The 16,753-nt window shown below is 40.6% G+C and overlaps 1 protein-coding gene across 2 annotated transcripts in view; it reads right to left on the reverse strand.

Annotated features, from left to right (window-relative positions):
- The window catches only part of INTS7 (integrator complex subunit 7), a 96,361-nt gene that overhangs the window by 63,521 nt on the left and 16,087 nt on the right, over window positions 1–16,753 (reverse strand). For both annotated transcript variants that reach the window (XM_032289160.1, XM_032289159.1), the window contains exons 5-7: window positions 11,993–12,039; window positions 1,150–1,349; window positions 1–123 (exon numbers count right to left, since the gene is read on the reverse strand). In XM_032289160.1, coding sequence (XP_032145051.1) covers window positions 1–123; window positions 1,150–1,349; window positions 11,993–12,039 — 370 coding nt within the window. The remainder of the gene's footprint in view (window positions 124–1,149; window positions 1,350–11,992; window positions 12,040–16,753) is intronic.

Below are 16,753 nucleotides of genomic sequence, written 5' to 3' on the forward strand. Positions count from 1 at the left end.
CTGAATGTTCTCCTTACTCCAAGTATGTGGTGTTTTATTAGCAAGTAATTTCAAATCTTGAATAGCAAGTCTCTTTACTGCTTTCCTGGGATCATTCTTCAAATACTGCAACAGAAGCTGAATCTATAAAGAAAATAAGTCACTCCATGAACAACACTGTAACTGAAATTATCATGAGAAATGCAGTGTAGTTTAGTGAAACTTATAAAGGGACAGGAATCACTTCAAATCACTTCAAATGTCCACATTTCGGTCTCTTTCTCCATGTTTGTAAAATACTACCATTTAAGGTTTTAGCACAGGACCTGGCATTTTTTTTTATTATACTGCCAACTTCACATCCAGCCATGTACCTCACATCTCATTTTCCTCAAGGGCTCCCAACAATCAGTACTGTGAACATAGAGAATACAGGCTCATGCCTGATCCCAGCACTTTGGGAGGCCAAGGCAGGAGGATCACAAGGTCAGGAGTTCAAGACCAGCCTGGCCAATATGGTGAAACCCCATCTCTACTAAAAATACAAAAAAAATATCCAGGCATGGTGATGCATACCTGTAATCCAGCTACTCAGGATGCTGAGGCAGAATTGCTTGAACCCAGGAGGCAGAGGTTGCAGTGAATCAAGATCATGCCACTGCACTCCAGCCTAGGTGACAGAGCGAGACTCTGTCTTATTAAAAAAAAAAAAAAGCAAACAAAAGGAAATTAATCTGACCTTTATTAGAGAAAAGAACCTTAATGTCCTCAAGACTTACATGCCACTTTCTTATTTCTTTTTTTTTTTTTGAGACGGAGTTTCGCTCTTGTTACCCAGGCTGGAGTGCAATGGCGCGATCTCGGCTCACCGCAACCTCCGCCTCCTGGGTTCAGGCAATTCTCCTGCCTCAGCCTCCTGAGTAGCTGGGATTACAGGCACACGCCACCATGCCCAGCTAATTTTTTGTATTTTTAGTAGAGACGGGGTTTCACCATGTTGACCAGGATGGTCTCGATCTCTTGACCTCGTGATCCACCCGCCTCGGCCTCCCAAAGTGCTGGGATTACAGGCTTGAGCCACTGCGCCCGGCCTCACTTTCTTATTTCTAATCACATATTTAATATGTAAGTTTACCAAGTAATAGGCAGTTTAAAGAAGACTGAAATTACCTGCTTAGGTGTATCAACCAAAGATGAAGCTGCAAGCAGAGTGAAAGTGTGCAAAGAAACAATCACCATTTTGGTGGATGGATAAGATGTGACCAGCTGTTGTAAAAGCTGACGAGCACTGGAAGCCAGGATTGCATCATGGTGCATGTGCTGTAGGATGGGTATCAATTTTAGCTTCAAGTCTACTGGTGTCGCTAAACCTAGACACAAAAGGAATTCTCAAGGTATTTGTGATCATCATCCTTAATAATATTTCAGATTTAAAAACTCTGACTCAATTAGCAAAATAGCACTTTAAAAATACAGTATACTAATATTTTATTTATAACATTAAAGATTGTATTAAAACTAATCAATAAATTCAATATTTTTTCCAAAGTATTTATCTTGATATTAACTTTTCAGTGATTATAAAACTACATGCTGATAGTGAAAACTGCCTTTAAAAAGCACAGTAGAAAGCAAAGTCATATTTGCTGCCAATTTCCTCTCATTATCATAGTAAAAAAATTATACACTTATACATACACACACACACACACACACACACACACACACACACACACACACACACACACACACGATGTCTATAGTCTGACTATACTTATCATTTTAATTATTTCCTTCAACAACTAAACCAGAATCAGGATGTGAATAAACTGTGTATAGAATAGTTTGGAAGTCCTCTGAACTTTGTGTAGTAAATTTTTTTTTTTTTTGAGACGGAGTCTTGCTCCGTCGCCCAGGCTGGAGTGCAGTGGTGCAATCTTGTCTCACTGCAACCTCCACCTCCCAGGTTCAAGTGATTCTCCTGGCTCAGCCTCCCAAGTACCTGGAATTACAGGCATGAGCCACCATGCCCGGCTAATTTTTCTGTATCTTTAGTAGAGATGGGGTTTCACCATATTGGCCAGGTTGGTCTTAAACTCCTGACCTTGTGATCCACCCACCTCGGCCTCCCAAAGTGCTGGGATTACGGGCATGAGCCACCATGCCCAACCCTATGCCTTTCTTTATTGCACACACAACTGGATCTATGAAGACTAACCCCAATACATCTGTCTACGCTTTAATTTCTGATATTCCCATGGGTTGGTACTAAATTTCCTTCTCATTCTATGTGCTTTCCCTGAGTGAGCTGATATAATCCCATGGTTTCCATTATCAGCTAAAAGTGAAAGACTTCCACACACCTGACCTCCTGCTGCGGACATCAGATGCATGTATCTCATTACCTTCTGGTCATCTGCACTAGGAGGTCTCAGAAACATTTTGCATTAATAGGGCCCAAAGAAAACTGATCTTCACGTTGAAACTGCCCCTCCAGAAGTATTTCTGTCCCAGTAAATGACACCATTATGGCTCCTCAGACCTCAGTCTTTCTTGATTAGTGAAAGAATTATCTCACATCCCATTTCCAAATGTATTAGCAAATCTTACTGGTTTTATCTTTAAAATAAAACCCAAAACTGACTCTACCTTTCTGCCTCCCCTGTTACCAAACCGATCCATTTCCACTATAAAATCCTGACTAAATTATTGCAAGTCTCCTAAGTATTCTCCCTACTTAGGCCTTTCCCCATGTCAGACTCTAGTCTCACATCCCTCTTTCCTACACTACAAGTTTATTCTCAACCCAGTATTCAGAGGAGTCTTTGTGTTTACAGGCATCTTTACTAAAGATTTAGGGAAGCTCAGAGATTTTACTTTGCAGAAATACAAATGACTTAAAACTAAATGTCAGGATACTCTGGTCCTAAAACTCCTCTTCCATTTGCATATCTTGGGTTCCAATTTGCCTCTACTTTTCCTCCACCCACACTCCTGTGTTTTCCTCTGCCTCTCTCTTCTCCTAATTCCTGTTCTTTTAGATCTTTTAAGATAAAATTTAAGGAAAAATAAAGTACTAAACCGGCTGGGTGCAGTGGCTCACGTCTGTAGTCCCAGCACTTTGGGAGGCAGAAAGAGGTGGATCACAAGGTCAGGAGTTAGAGATCAGCCTGGCCAACATGGTGAAACCTCATCTCTACTAAAGATACAAAAAATTGGCTGGGTGAGGAAGCATGCACCTGTAATCCCAGCTACTCCAGAGGCTGAGGCAGGAGAAATCACTTGAACCCCGGGAGGTGGAGGTTGCAGCGAGCCAAGATTGCACTATTGCACTCAAGCCTGGGCAACAGGGCAAGACACTGTCTCAAAAAAATAAAAATAAAAATAAAGTTAAAAAACAATAAATCGGGGATCAATCCAAGATGGCCGTTTAGGAACAGCTCTGGATTGCAGCTCCCAGTGAAAGCGCAGAGGGTGAGTGGACTCCGCATTTTTATTGCCCACAGACTAGGAAATTCCCAGGCGGAGGAGCCCCATGGGTCGGCAGCGCAGCTGTTTCAGCCAGCGTGGCTGTGTTGGTCAGCGTGGCTACTTTGTCAGCGCCTGGGTGCAGCGGTTCTCCGTACAAAATACACTGGTCTGGGTGCCCTTTTGGCTGGTGACTTGAGCTACGGGAAGTCGCCCATTCATCTGTTTAAAAACATGGAACCAGGACAGTAGATTCCAGGGCAAAAAAAAAGCGCCAGGAATCTCAGTGCCGCTGTTTAAGCCAGCAAAGTGAGTCGCCGCACGGGAAAACACACAGATCCTGGCGCCTCTTCAACAGGCGACTGGAACACCATCTTAAAAAAAAAAAAAGGCTCTGAGGCAGGGAGCCAGGCGATCAGACTCGGCTGGTCCCACCCCCACAAAAGAACAGCAATCAGAATTGAGAGTTTCACAGCAAGTGCAGCTGAACCCGGGACAGTCCAGCTCTGTGGGGGAAGGGCATCCGCCATTACTGAGGCACTCCAACACTAAGGAGGTAGTCAGCCAATGCTGAGGCAGCCCGCCGTTGCCAAGGCAACCCGCCACTGCTGAGGCAGCCCACCATTGCCAAGGCAACCCACCATTACAGAGAGAGTCCACCAACACGGAGGCAGGCCACCCTTGCCAAGGCAGTTCTAACTACACCCGTATAAACAGGACTGCAGGGAAGTTCACTCAGCAGGTGGGCGGAGCCCACAGTAGCTCAGCAAAGCCTCTACAGGCAGACAGTGACTAGGCTGCCTTCTTGCTGGGCAGGGCAGCTCTGAAGGAAAAAAAAAAAGAAGACAGCAGCACAACAGAAACTCATAAATAAAGCCCTAAATCCCTGGGACACAGCACCTGGGAACAAAAAGCGGTTTATGAGTTCCGCTGCAGCAAACCTAAACGTACCTGCCCAGCAGCTCTGAATGAACAACGGAGCTCACAGCTCAGCATTAGCTCCTATAAAGAACAGACTGTCTCCTCAAGCAGCTCCCCGACCCCCGTATATCCAAAGAGCCACCTCATAAAGGAGAGATCAGACTGACACTTGGCGGGTATCCTTCTAGGACAAAGATAGCAGAAGAAGAAAACTGGTAGCAACCCTTACAGTTCTGCAGCTGCTGCAGGTGATCCCCAGGCAAGCAGGGCCTGGAGTGGACCTCAGCAGACCTACAGCAGAGGGGCCAGACTGTTAGAAGGAAAACTAAGAAACAGAAATAACCTCATCATCCACAAACAGAACGTCCACTCAGAGACCCAATCTGAAAGCCAGCAACTACAAAGACGACAGGTGGATAAATCCATAAAGATGGGAAAAAACCAGCGCAAAAAGGATGAAAACACCCGAAACCAGAACACCTCTCCTCCTACAAGGGATCACAACTCCTCACCAGCAAGGGAACAAGGTTGGATGGAGAACGAGTGTGATGAAATGACAGAATCAGACTTCAGAAGGTGGGTAGTAAGAAACTTCTGTGAACTAAAAGGAAATGTTCTAACCCAATGCAAAGAAACTAAGAACGTTGAAAAAAGATTTGACGAAATGTTAACAAGAATGGACAAAACAGAAAGGAATATAAGTGAACTGATGGAGCTGAAAAACACAACACGAGAACTTCGTGAAGCATGCACAAGTTTCAACAGCCGAATTGACCAAGAAGAAGAAAGGATGTCAGAGGTCGAAGATCAACTCAATGAAATAAAATGGGAAGGCAAGAATAGAGAAAAAAGGGTAAAAAGGAATGAACAAAGTCTCCAAAAAATGTGGGACTATGTGAAAAGACCTAATCTACATTTGATAGGTATACCTGAATGCGACGAAGAGAACGAATCCAAGCTGGAAAATACTCTTCAGGATATTATCCAGGAAAACTTCCCCAATCTAGCAAGGCAAGCCAATATTCAAGTCCAGGAAATACAGAGAACACCACAAAGATATTCCTCAAGAAGGGTAACTCCAAGGCACATAATCTTCAGATTCACCAGGGTTGAAATGAAAGAGAAAATACTAAGGGCAGCCAGAGAGAAAGGTCGGGTTACCCACAAAGGGAAGCCCATCAGACTCACAGCAGAAACCCTACAAGCCAGAATAGAGTGGGGGCCAATATTCAACATCCTTAAAGAAAAGAACTTTCAACCCAGAATCTCCTATCCAGTCAAACTAAGCTTCACAAGTGATGGAAAAATAAAATCCTTTGTGAACATGCAAGTACTCAGAGATTTCGTCACCACCAGGCCTGCTTTACAAGAGCTCCTGAAAGAGGCTCTACACATATAAAGGAACAACCAGTACCAGCCACTCCAAAAATATGCCAAATGATAATGAGAATCAACACAATGAAGAATCTGCATCAACTAATGGGCAAAACAGCCAGCTAGCACTGAAATGGCAGTTATCAAATTCACACATAACAATATTAACCCTACCATTCCTAAATGTAAATGGACTAAATGCCCCAATCAAAAGACACAGACTGGCAAATTGGATAAAAAGCCAAAACCCATCGGTGTGCTGTATCCAGGGAACCCATCTCACATGCAAGGATACACAAAGGCTCAAAATAAAGGGATGGAGGAAGATTTACCAAGCAAATGGAGAGCAAAAAAAAAGCAGGATTTGTAATTCTCTTCTCTGATAAAATACACTTTAAAGCAACAAAGATCAAAAGAGACAAAGAAAGACATTACATAATGGTAAAAGGATCAATGCAACAAGGAGAGCTAACAATTCTAAATATATACGCACCCAATACAGGAGCACACAGATACATAAGGCAAGTTCTTAATGATTTACAAAGAGACTTAGACTCCCACACAATTATAGTGGGAGACTTTAACACCCCATTGTCAATATTAGACAGATCAACCAGACAGAAAATTAACAAGGATATCCAGAACTTGAACTCAGACCTGGACCAAGCAAACCTAATAGACATTTACAGAACTCTCCACCCCAAATCCACAGAATATACATTCTTCTCAGCACCACATCACACCTACTCTAAAATTGACCACATAATTGGGAATAAATCATTCCTCAGCAAATGCAAAAGAACGGAAATCATAAAAAACAGTCTATCAGACCACAGTGCAATCAAGTTAGAACTCAGAATTCAAAAACTAACCCAGAACCGCACAGCTTGATGGAAACTGAACAACTTGCTCTTGAATGTTTACTAGATAAACAATGAAATGAAGGTAGAAATAAAGATGTTCTTCGAAACCAATGAGAATGAAGACACAACATGCCAGAATCTCTGGGTCACATTTAAAGCAGTCTCTAGAAGAAAATATATAGCAATGAGTGCCCACATGAGAAGCAAGGAGAAATCAAAAATTGACACCCTATCATCAAAATTGAAAGAGCTAGAGGACCAAGATCAAAAAAACTCAAAACCTACCAGAAGACAAGAAATAGCTAAAATCAGAGCAGAACTAAAGGAGATAGAGACACAAAAAACCCTTTAAAAAAATCAACGAATCCAGGACCTGGTTTTTTGAAAAGATCGACAAAATAGACAGACCACTAGCCAGATTAATAAAAAAGAAAAGAGAAAATAACCAAATTGATGCAATAAAAAACGATAAAGGGGATATCACTGCAGATTCCACAGAAATTCAAACCATCATCAGAGATTATTACAAACAACTCTGTGCACATAAACTAGTAAACCTGCAAGAAATGGATAAATTCCTGGACACTTGCCTCCTCCCAAGCCTAAACCAGGAAGAAGCCGAAACCCTGAACAGAACCATAACAAGGTCTGAAGTTGAGGCAGCAATTAAGAGCTTACCACCCAAAAAAAGTCCGGGTCCAGACAGGTTCACAGCTGAACTGTACCAGACATACAAAGAGGAGCTGGTACCATTCCTTCTGAAACTATTCCAAACAATACAAAAAGAGGAAATTCTTCCCAAATCATTTTATGAGACCAATATCATCCTGATACCAAAACCTGGCAGAGACTCAACAAGAAAAAAAAAACTTCAGGCCAATATCCATGATGAACACAGACGCAAAAATCTTCAATAAAATACTGGCAAGCTGACTGCAACAGCACATCAAAAAGCTTATCCACCATGATCAAGTAGGCTTCATCCCGGGGATGCAAGGCTGGTTCAACATACACAAGTCTATAAACGTAATTCACCACATAAACAGAACCAAAGACAAAAACCACATGATTATCTCAATAGATGCGCAGAAGGCCTTTGACAAAATTCAACAGCCCTTTATGCTAAAAACCCTCAATAAGCTAGGTATTGACAGAACGTATCTCAAAATAATAAAAGCTATTTATGACAAACCAACAGCCAATATCATACTGAATGGGCAAAAACTGGAAGCATTCCCCCTTGAAATCTGGCACTAGACAAGGATGCCCTCTCTCACCACTCCTATTCAATATAGTACTGGAAGTTCTAGCCAGAGCAATCAGACAAGAAAAAGAAATAAAGGGTATTCAAATAGGAAAGGAGGAAGTCAAATTGTCTCTATTTGCAGATGACATGATTGTATATCTAGAAGACCCCATCGTCTCAGCCCAAAATCTCCTGAAACTGAAAAGCAACTTCAGCAAAGTCTCAGGATACAAAATCAATGTGCAAAAATCACAAGCATTCCTATACACCAATAACAGACTTAAAGAGAGCCAAATCAAGATCGAACTGCCATTCACAATTGCCACAAAGAGAATAAAATACCCAGGAATACAACTAACAAGAAACGTAAAGGACCTCTTCAAGGAGAACTACAAGCCACTGCTCAACGAAATAAGAGAGGACACAAACAGATGGAGAAACATTCCATGTTCATGGTTAGGAAGAATCAATATCGTGAAAATGGCCATACTGCCCAAAGTAATTTACAGATTCAACGCCATCCCCATCAAGCTACCAATGACCTTCTTCACAGAACTGGAAAAAAACACCTTAAACTTCATATGGAACCAAAAGAGAGCCCGCATAGCCAAGTCAATTCTAAGCAAAAAGAACAAAGTGGGAGGCATCACACTACCAGACTTCAAACTATACTACAAGGCTACAGTAATCAAAACAGCATGGTACTGGTACCAAAACAGAGATATAGACCAATGGAACAGAACAGAGGTCTCAGAGGCAACACAACATATCTACAACCATCTGATCTTTGACAAACCAGACAGAAACAAGCAGTGGGGAAAGGATTCCCTATTTAATAAATGGTGTTTGGAAAACTGACTAGCCATGTGCAGAAAGCAGAAACTGGACCCCTTCCTGACACCTTACACTAAAATTAACTCCAGATGGATTAAAGACTTAAACATAAGACCTAACACCATAAAAACCCTAGAAGAAAATCTAGGCAAAACCATTCAGGACATAGGCGTAGGCAAGGACTTCATGACCGAAACACCAAAAGCATTGACAACAAAAGCCAAAATAGACAATTGGGACCTAATCAAACTCCACAGCTTCTGCACAGCAAAAGAAACAGTGAATCGGCAACCAACAGAATGGGAAAAAATTTTTGCAGTTTACCCATCTGACAAAGGGTTGATATCCGGAATTTACAAAGAACTAAAACAGATTTACAAGAAAAAAACAAACAAGCCCATTCAAAAGTGGGCAAAGGATATGAACAGATACTTCACAAAAGAAGACATACATGAGGCCAACAAACATATGAAAAAATGTTCATCATCACTGGTCATCAGAGAAATGCAAATCAAAACTACATTGAGATACCATCTCACGTCAGTTAGAATGGTGATCATTAAAAGACCTAGAGACAACAGATGCTGGAGAGGATGTGGAGAAATAGGAACACTTTTACACTGTTGGTGGGAGTGTAAATTAGTTCAGCCATTGTGGAAGACAGTGTGGCGATTCCTCAAGGACCTAGAAATAGAAATTCCACTTGACCCAGCAATCCCATTACTGGGTATATATCCAAAGGATTATAAATCGTTCTACTATAAGGACACGTGCACACGAATGTTCATTGCAGCACTGTTTACAATAGCAAAGACCTGGAACCAACCCAAATGCCCATCGATGATAGACTGGACAGGGAAAATGTGGCACATATACACCATGGAATATTATGCAGCCATCAAAACGATGAGTTTGTGTCCTTTGTAGGAACACGGATGAACCTGGAAACCATCATTCTCAGCAAACTGACAGAAGAGCAGAAGATCAAACACCGCATGTTCTCACTCATAGGCGGGTGTTGAACAATGAGAACACATGGACACAGGGAGGGGAGCACTACACACTGGGGTCAGTTGGGGGGAAATAGGGGAGGGACGGTGAGGGATGGGGAGTTGGGGAGAGATAGCAAGGGGAGAGATGCCAGATGTAGGTGATGGGGAGGAAGGCAGCAAACCACACTGCCACGTGTGTTACTATGCAACAATTTTGCATGTTCTTCACATGTACCCCAAAACCTAAAATGCAATAAAATAAATAAATGGAAAAACAACAACAACAAATCTTAAGTGTAAAGATTAATGAATTTCTACGTATGTATGTTCCCATATAACTACCATCAGACACACAGAATATGCCACCATCCTAGAAGGCTCACTTGTACAGGTTTCATCAACTCCCTTGCTATCTGCCCTCTTTTTGGGTTGAACCAATGAAGTGTCCAGCAGAAGTTGCAGAGAAGAATGAGGTCAGAGTACTTATTCCCTGCTTCTCTCACTGCAGGGTCACATCATGCTCCTGAAGGTTAGTTTCTCAAAGTGGCCCTTCTGACATGACTCCAAGAGGTGTGGTAAAAATTATCATGGGCTCAAGAACTACATTATCCCCTATAGTACCCCCGACCATGGCTTTGTGAATGGTTTTTTTTTATCATATCTTCCTTGAGTTATCTTAATTCAAATGTGCCACCTGTTTCCAGCTGAAATCTTGTCTGATAACAGCAGGCAATTGATAAAATCCTGCTCAATGAATAAGTGTTGCTTCCTTCTAATGCCACAAGGATACCTTTCTGCAAGAAAGCCCTTTTGCTAATGGTGGAAGAAAAAAGACAAAGGGATAAAAGGGAACACAACAAAGGTGATTCTCTGTATCTTGGTCTTTAAGTGATTTTAATTATTTATGCAAGTGAGCAAGTTCTCTTTGATTTTAATATGAAAGACAATTTAAGTGCATGCAAAATATAACTACACTGAGAAATTCATGCCCTAGAAAGGCATGATAGCATAGTGGTTAAAAGCATGGGCCTCAAAGCCAAACGGCAAGATATTGGATGTATAACTATGAACCAATTATTCAGCTTTAATGTGGCTCCATTTCCTTTCCCATAAAGTGAACATTATAGTATTACCTATCCAAGGCTGCCAAGTTGCACACTCCGAAGGAATGCTCTTTATAAGAATATAAACAAAGTGGTGTTCTCTAGAGTCATGCAATATTGTAGCCCAAGAGCTCCCTTTTATGGCTGTTGTAAGGATAAATAGGGATATGACATACTTATTAACCTTATGGGAGCTCTTGGGCTCCCATAATGACTGTTATAAGATAAATAGGGTTAATACACATGACTCATGGTATAAAAGAGATTGGAAAACCAGGGCTTTGTAGTCTACGGTAAAGAATCTGGATTTGATTCTAACTGCAACTGGAAGACACTGGAGGGACATTAGCGAGAGTCCCAGAGCTCCTAATGGCATTACTCTCTCTCAGACAGAACGGTCTTCCCTAAACCAATCATGCACCCCGTAACTATGCCTTGATGAATGAAGGACCACATGATAGGCGGTGGTCCCGTATGATTATAATGGAGCTGAAAAATTCCTAGTAGCTCATAGACCCTATAGTCATTGTAACACCACAGTGCAATATATTACCTTTTCTACCTCAGATATACAAATACTTATCATTTTGTTACAATTGCCTATGGTATTCAACACAGTTACATGCTGTACAGGCTTATCGCCTAGGAGCAAGAGGCTATACCATACAGCCTAAGTGTATAGTAGGCTATACCATTTAGGTTTATGTAAGTACATTCTATGAAGTTCAAACAACAAAATTGCCTAAGGATACATTTCTCACAAAGGATCCCCACTGCTAAGCAATGCAGGACTATATCTGCATGGCTCACTCCTTTCCCTCCTTCATGTCTCACTCGAATATCACTTCATTAGAGACCTTCTCTGATCAATATATATAAAATAGAAAAGTCCCTTCTCACACCCCACTATCAACTTACTTTTGAGGCTCTCCTTCCTTCACTTTTTCACCATAGCACCAAATATGCCATATGCACATTTGTCTATCCTCACCCACCCCACCCTAGACTAGAATGTAGGTCAGATGGGGACAAGGACTTTGTTTTGCTCAATCCTGTATCCTCAGCATTTAGAACAGTTTGGGCACACAGAAGACACTTAATAAATATTATTTGAATGTATGGTGACTAGCAAATAATAAGTACTTAATTAGTATTATCAACTATCATAAATCTTATGAAGTCACTTCATAATACTAAATGAAGAATACATACCTTGAATCATTTCACTGATTTTGTTACAGATTCCTACAGCAAAATCCCTATGGGAAAAAAGATCAGAAAAAACTTTAAAACCAAAAAATTAAATCTGCTTCTGTTTTCTAAGTACTTAAAAGAAACAGAACGCAATTAGCACAGAAAAAATGCAATACTCCAAACTGCAACAAATGTTCCAAGGTCAGGTGCTGGGGTTAGGGTAGGTGGTACGAAACACAACTAAAACAAAAACTCCAGCAACCAAATGGGCTTTGCCAACGCAGCTCTAAAGCAGCTCACTTGGGCCATTATCACAATACAGTGTTATTTTTCCATAACACTAACAAGCATCTGAAATTATTTTGGGTTTATGTAACAGTAAGCCCTGACCTTTTTCACCCCTATATTCCTGGCACTTAGAAAAGTGTCTGAACACATTGGATATTCAATAAATATTTCTTTAATGACCATTTAAAGACTTCCTATAAAAACTTAAAATTTAAAAATCTGTTACAAAACTGCAAACTAGGAGACTGCAGGTTTTTTGGGTGTAATAATATTTTAAAAATTCTTTTTAAAATGACATTTAAACAATTCTTAATGTCAACATTTAAATACAGTGAGACCAAACAGAATAATCTGGTTTCTCAGATGATCCCCTCTCCTTTGTCAAAAACTGAGACCTGAGCACTGGGCATCCATTCCTTTAGATGGTGTGGACATGCTTCAGTTCACCACAGTTGCCACTAGGGGACACTGCTCTCACTGACAATGTTCACCTGGCCCCAGCGAGCATCTGACCTTCTAACTCTTGCTTTGCAACCCAAGGACTAGCAATTTAAAAGTATCTGGTTTAGAATAAGACAGATGTGGTTTACGGTAGGAGACAGGGGAAGAACAAGATTAAATAAATTCTAAAGGTCTTATTTGGCTAGTTACTCTGATTTAATATCCAAAACTGATCAATACAGATACCAGACAAAAAAATCTATCAGTACTGACCGAGATATGTGATCTCAAGCCAGGTCATTATTTCTGGGAGAAGACATGAACACTGATCTCAAAAATATAAATCTTGTCAGCTGGTCACAGTAGCTCACACCTGTAATCCCAGCAATTTGGGAGGCTGAAGTGAGAGGATCACTTGAGTCCAGTAGTTTGAGGCTACAGTGAGCCATGACTGCACCAATGCATTCCAGCCTAGGTGACAGAAACTCATTTGGTATTTTTTAATATAATAAATTACAAGCATATCATATTGAAGCATGTATATTAAAAACTGTTTCTACATCAACTGCTAATTTAGATGTTTATAATCATAAATTCCAAAGGTGAAGAATCTTGCTGCTTCTGCTAGTTGGTCTTAATCATTTTCCAAGACCAATAATTACACAGCTAAAATAAAATTAGCTTCTCATAATAACACAAGAAAAAAACTGAACTAAAAATGAGTCTCATTTACAAAATTTTATCAGCAAATTACAAGTTTATCATACAAATTTAGAAACTAAATTTAGAAAACTATTTTTGGAACCACTGGAAGTACATATTTAATCTGACAGCTTATGAAGCACTGACACCTTGACAGTGGTAATCAGATGATATTTATTCACTAGGTACAACTCCTAATCAATAAACGTAGTCATGTGCAGCATAACAACGTTTTGGTCAATGACAAACCACATATATGACAGCACCCTCGAGATTACCACAGACATGAAAAATCCATATTGGCCAGAGATGTCTTGATTTATGTATAGGCCTAGGTTAATGTATGTATGTCTGTCTTTTCTTTTTTGAGGGGTCTCACTATATTGCCTACGTTGGTCTTGCACTCCTGAGCTCAAGCAACCCCCCGCCCCCACCGCAAGCCACCTAAGTAGCTGGAATTACAGGTGTGAGACATTGTGCCCAGCTGTCTTAATTTTAACACCATTTTAACAAAAAAAGCTTATAGAATAAGGATATGAAGAAATTATGTTTATACAGCTATACAATATATTTGTATTTTAGGCTAAGTGTTATTATAAAAGAGTCAAAAAGTTAAAAGTTATAGTGAGGTAAGGTTAATTTATTATTGAATAAAGAAAAACTTTAAAAATATAGTGAAACCTAAGTGTACTGTGTTTAGGAAGTCGACAGTGGTATACAGTAATGTCCTAGGCTTTCACATTCATTTACCACTCACTCACTGATCACCCAGAGCAAATTCCAGTCCTGCAAGCTCCATTAATGGTAAGTGCCCTATAAAGGCATACCATTTTGATCTTTTATACCACATTTTTTCTGAACCTTTTCTATGTTTAGATATACAAATACCACTGTGCTCCAATTGCCTATGTTATTCAGCACAGAAACAGGTTTACAACCTAAGGGCAATACGTTACACCACATAACCTAGGTGTGTAATAGGCTATACCATCTAGATTTGTGTCCTCTACGATGTTTGCACAATGATGAAACTGCCTAACAATGCATTCCTCAGAATGAACCCTAATAGTTAAGAGATGTGCTACTGAAATTTTTTAAAGTCCTCTCAATACCAATGATTCTCTCAATAAGAAAAACAAAATGCTTATTTTCAAAGGCACGAATAGAAACTGTACTTATTCAGATATTTCTGATCAACAATTACTGCTACATCTATTAATTTTGATCTGTGAAATTAAAAATTATATGCTTTGCATTATCTACTTTTTCAATAAGAATTCCTGGAATTCTGGAGGTTTCTTAAGAATAGCTGAAGGGGTTGGGCATGGTGGTTCACGTCCATAATTCCAGTGCTTTGGGAGGCCGAGGTGGCAGATCACCTGAGGACAGGAGTTCAAGACCAGCCTGGCCAACGTGCTGAAACCCTGTCCCTACTAAAAATACAAAAATTAGCTAGTCATGGTGGCAGATGCCTGTAATCCCAGCTACTCAAGAGGCTGAGGCAGAAGAATCGCTTGAACCTGGAGGTGGAGGTTGCAGTGAGCCAAGACTGCACCATTCTACTCCAGCCTGGGCAACACGATTGAAACTCCATCTCAAAAAAAAAAAAAAAAAAAAATAGCTGAAGAGTATGTAAATACCTTTTTTTTTTTTTTTTTAGACGGAGTTTTGCTCTGTCGCCCAGCTGGAGTGCAGTGGCATGATCTCAGTTTACTGCAACCTCCGCTGCCCAGGCTCAAGCGATTCCCGTCTCAGCCTCCCGAGTAGCTGGGACTACAGGCACCTGCCACCACACCCAGCTATTTTTTTTTTGAGACAGAGTCTTTTGTCGCCAGGCGCCAGGCTGGAGTGCTGTGGCGTGATCTCAGCTTACTGCAACCTCCGCCTCCCGGGTTCAAGCAGTTCTCCTGCCTCAGCCTCCTGCGTAGCGGGGAATACAGGTGCGCGCCACCATGCCCACCCAACTAATTTTTATATTTTTAGTAGAGATGGGGTTTCACCATGTTAGCCAGGATGGTCTCGATCTCTTGACCTTGTGATCTGCCCACCTTGGCCTCCCAAAGTGCCAGTTAATTTTTTGTATTTTTAATAGAGACAGAGTTTCACCATGTTGGCCAAGATGGTCTCAATCTCCTGACCTCGTGATCCACCCACCTCAGCCTCCCAAAGTGCTGAGATTACAGGCGTAAGCCACTGTGCCTGTCCATAAATAGTATTTTTTTATGCTAAAAAAAAAAATTATTATTCACCTGGTTAGAAAACAAACTTGTTCACGGCAAAATATAGGAAATTAACAAAAACAAAATAACAATTGTATACCATCTTACCACCCAGAGACAAGATTTTGATATATACCCTTCTAGTCTTTTTTTCTATTGCATAAATACAATTAGGGCATTTTTTCTTTTTAACAAATCTGTTACATTACATAAGCTATTAGGGTTTTTTGGTTTTTTGTTTTTTTTTTTTTGAGACAGAGTCTTGCTCCCTCACCAGGCTAGAGTGCAGTGGCACGATCTTGGCTCACTGCAACCTCTGCCTCCCGGGTTCAAGCAATTCTCCTTCCTCAGCCTCCCAAGTAGCTGGGACTACAGGGTGCACACCACCACGCCCAGCTAATCTTTGTATTTTTAGAAGAGATAGGGTTTCACCATGTTGGCCGGATGGTCTCGATCTCTTGATCTCGTGGACCACCCACCTCGGCCTCCCAAAGTGCTGGGATTACAGGCATGAGCCACCACGCCCGGCCAGGGATTTTTTTTTTTTTTTTAACAAACCTGTTATATTACACCTGTTTCCAAATATGTTTCTAAAAACATTCGTTTTAAGCTGTTACTATATTCTGTTGTATGATCATATCATTATTTAAGCTCAATGGCAGAAATTTAGGCTGCTTCTTTTGTTGTTACAAGTTAACACTACACCTAGCATCCATACAAATAATTATCAGTACATATTGCTGATATCTTAGAATAAATTCTGGAAGTGAATTTCCTGGGTCAAATATTACCAAAACACACTCCAGAAGGCAATGCTACTTTTCCTATCAGTTGAGGGGATATTATATTTTCTTTTACAGAGGATAAACAAGCCAATCAAACATGGTAATAAAACCATGGTCAACATTTAATCCTTCCGCCAAAAAAATACTGTTCTGTAAAACAACAGTGTAAGACACAACATTCTGAATAGGTTAATATTGGTTTTAATTCAAGTCATTAACTTTGCCAAACTGTGTACAGCTCTAATGCAAAACAAATCAACATCAGACGACAGTAAGTACATAATTTAGTATTACAGATGTATATGTCTGGAAGAAGCTCCTCAGTGACCAAAGCTTCTGCTACC

This window comes from Sapajus apella, unplaced genomic scaffold (assembly GCF_009761245.1).
Source record: "Sapajus apella isolate SASKATOON/1434 unplaced genomic scaffold, GSC_monkey_1.0 scaffold22, whole genome shotgun sequence".
Lineage (NCBI taxonomy): Eukaryota > Metazoa > Chordata > Mammalia > Primates > Cebidae > Sapajus > Sapajus apella.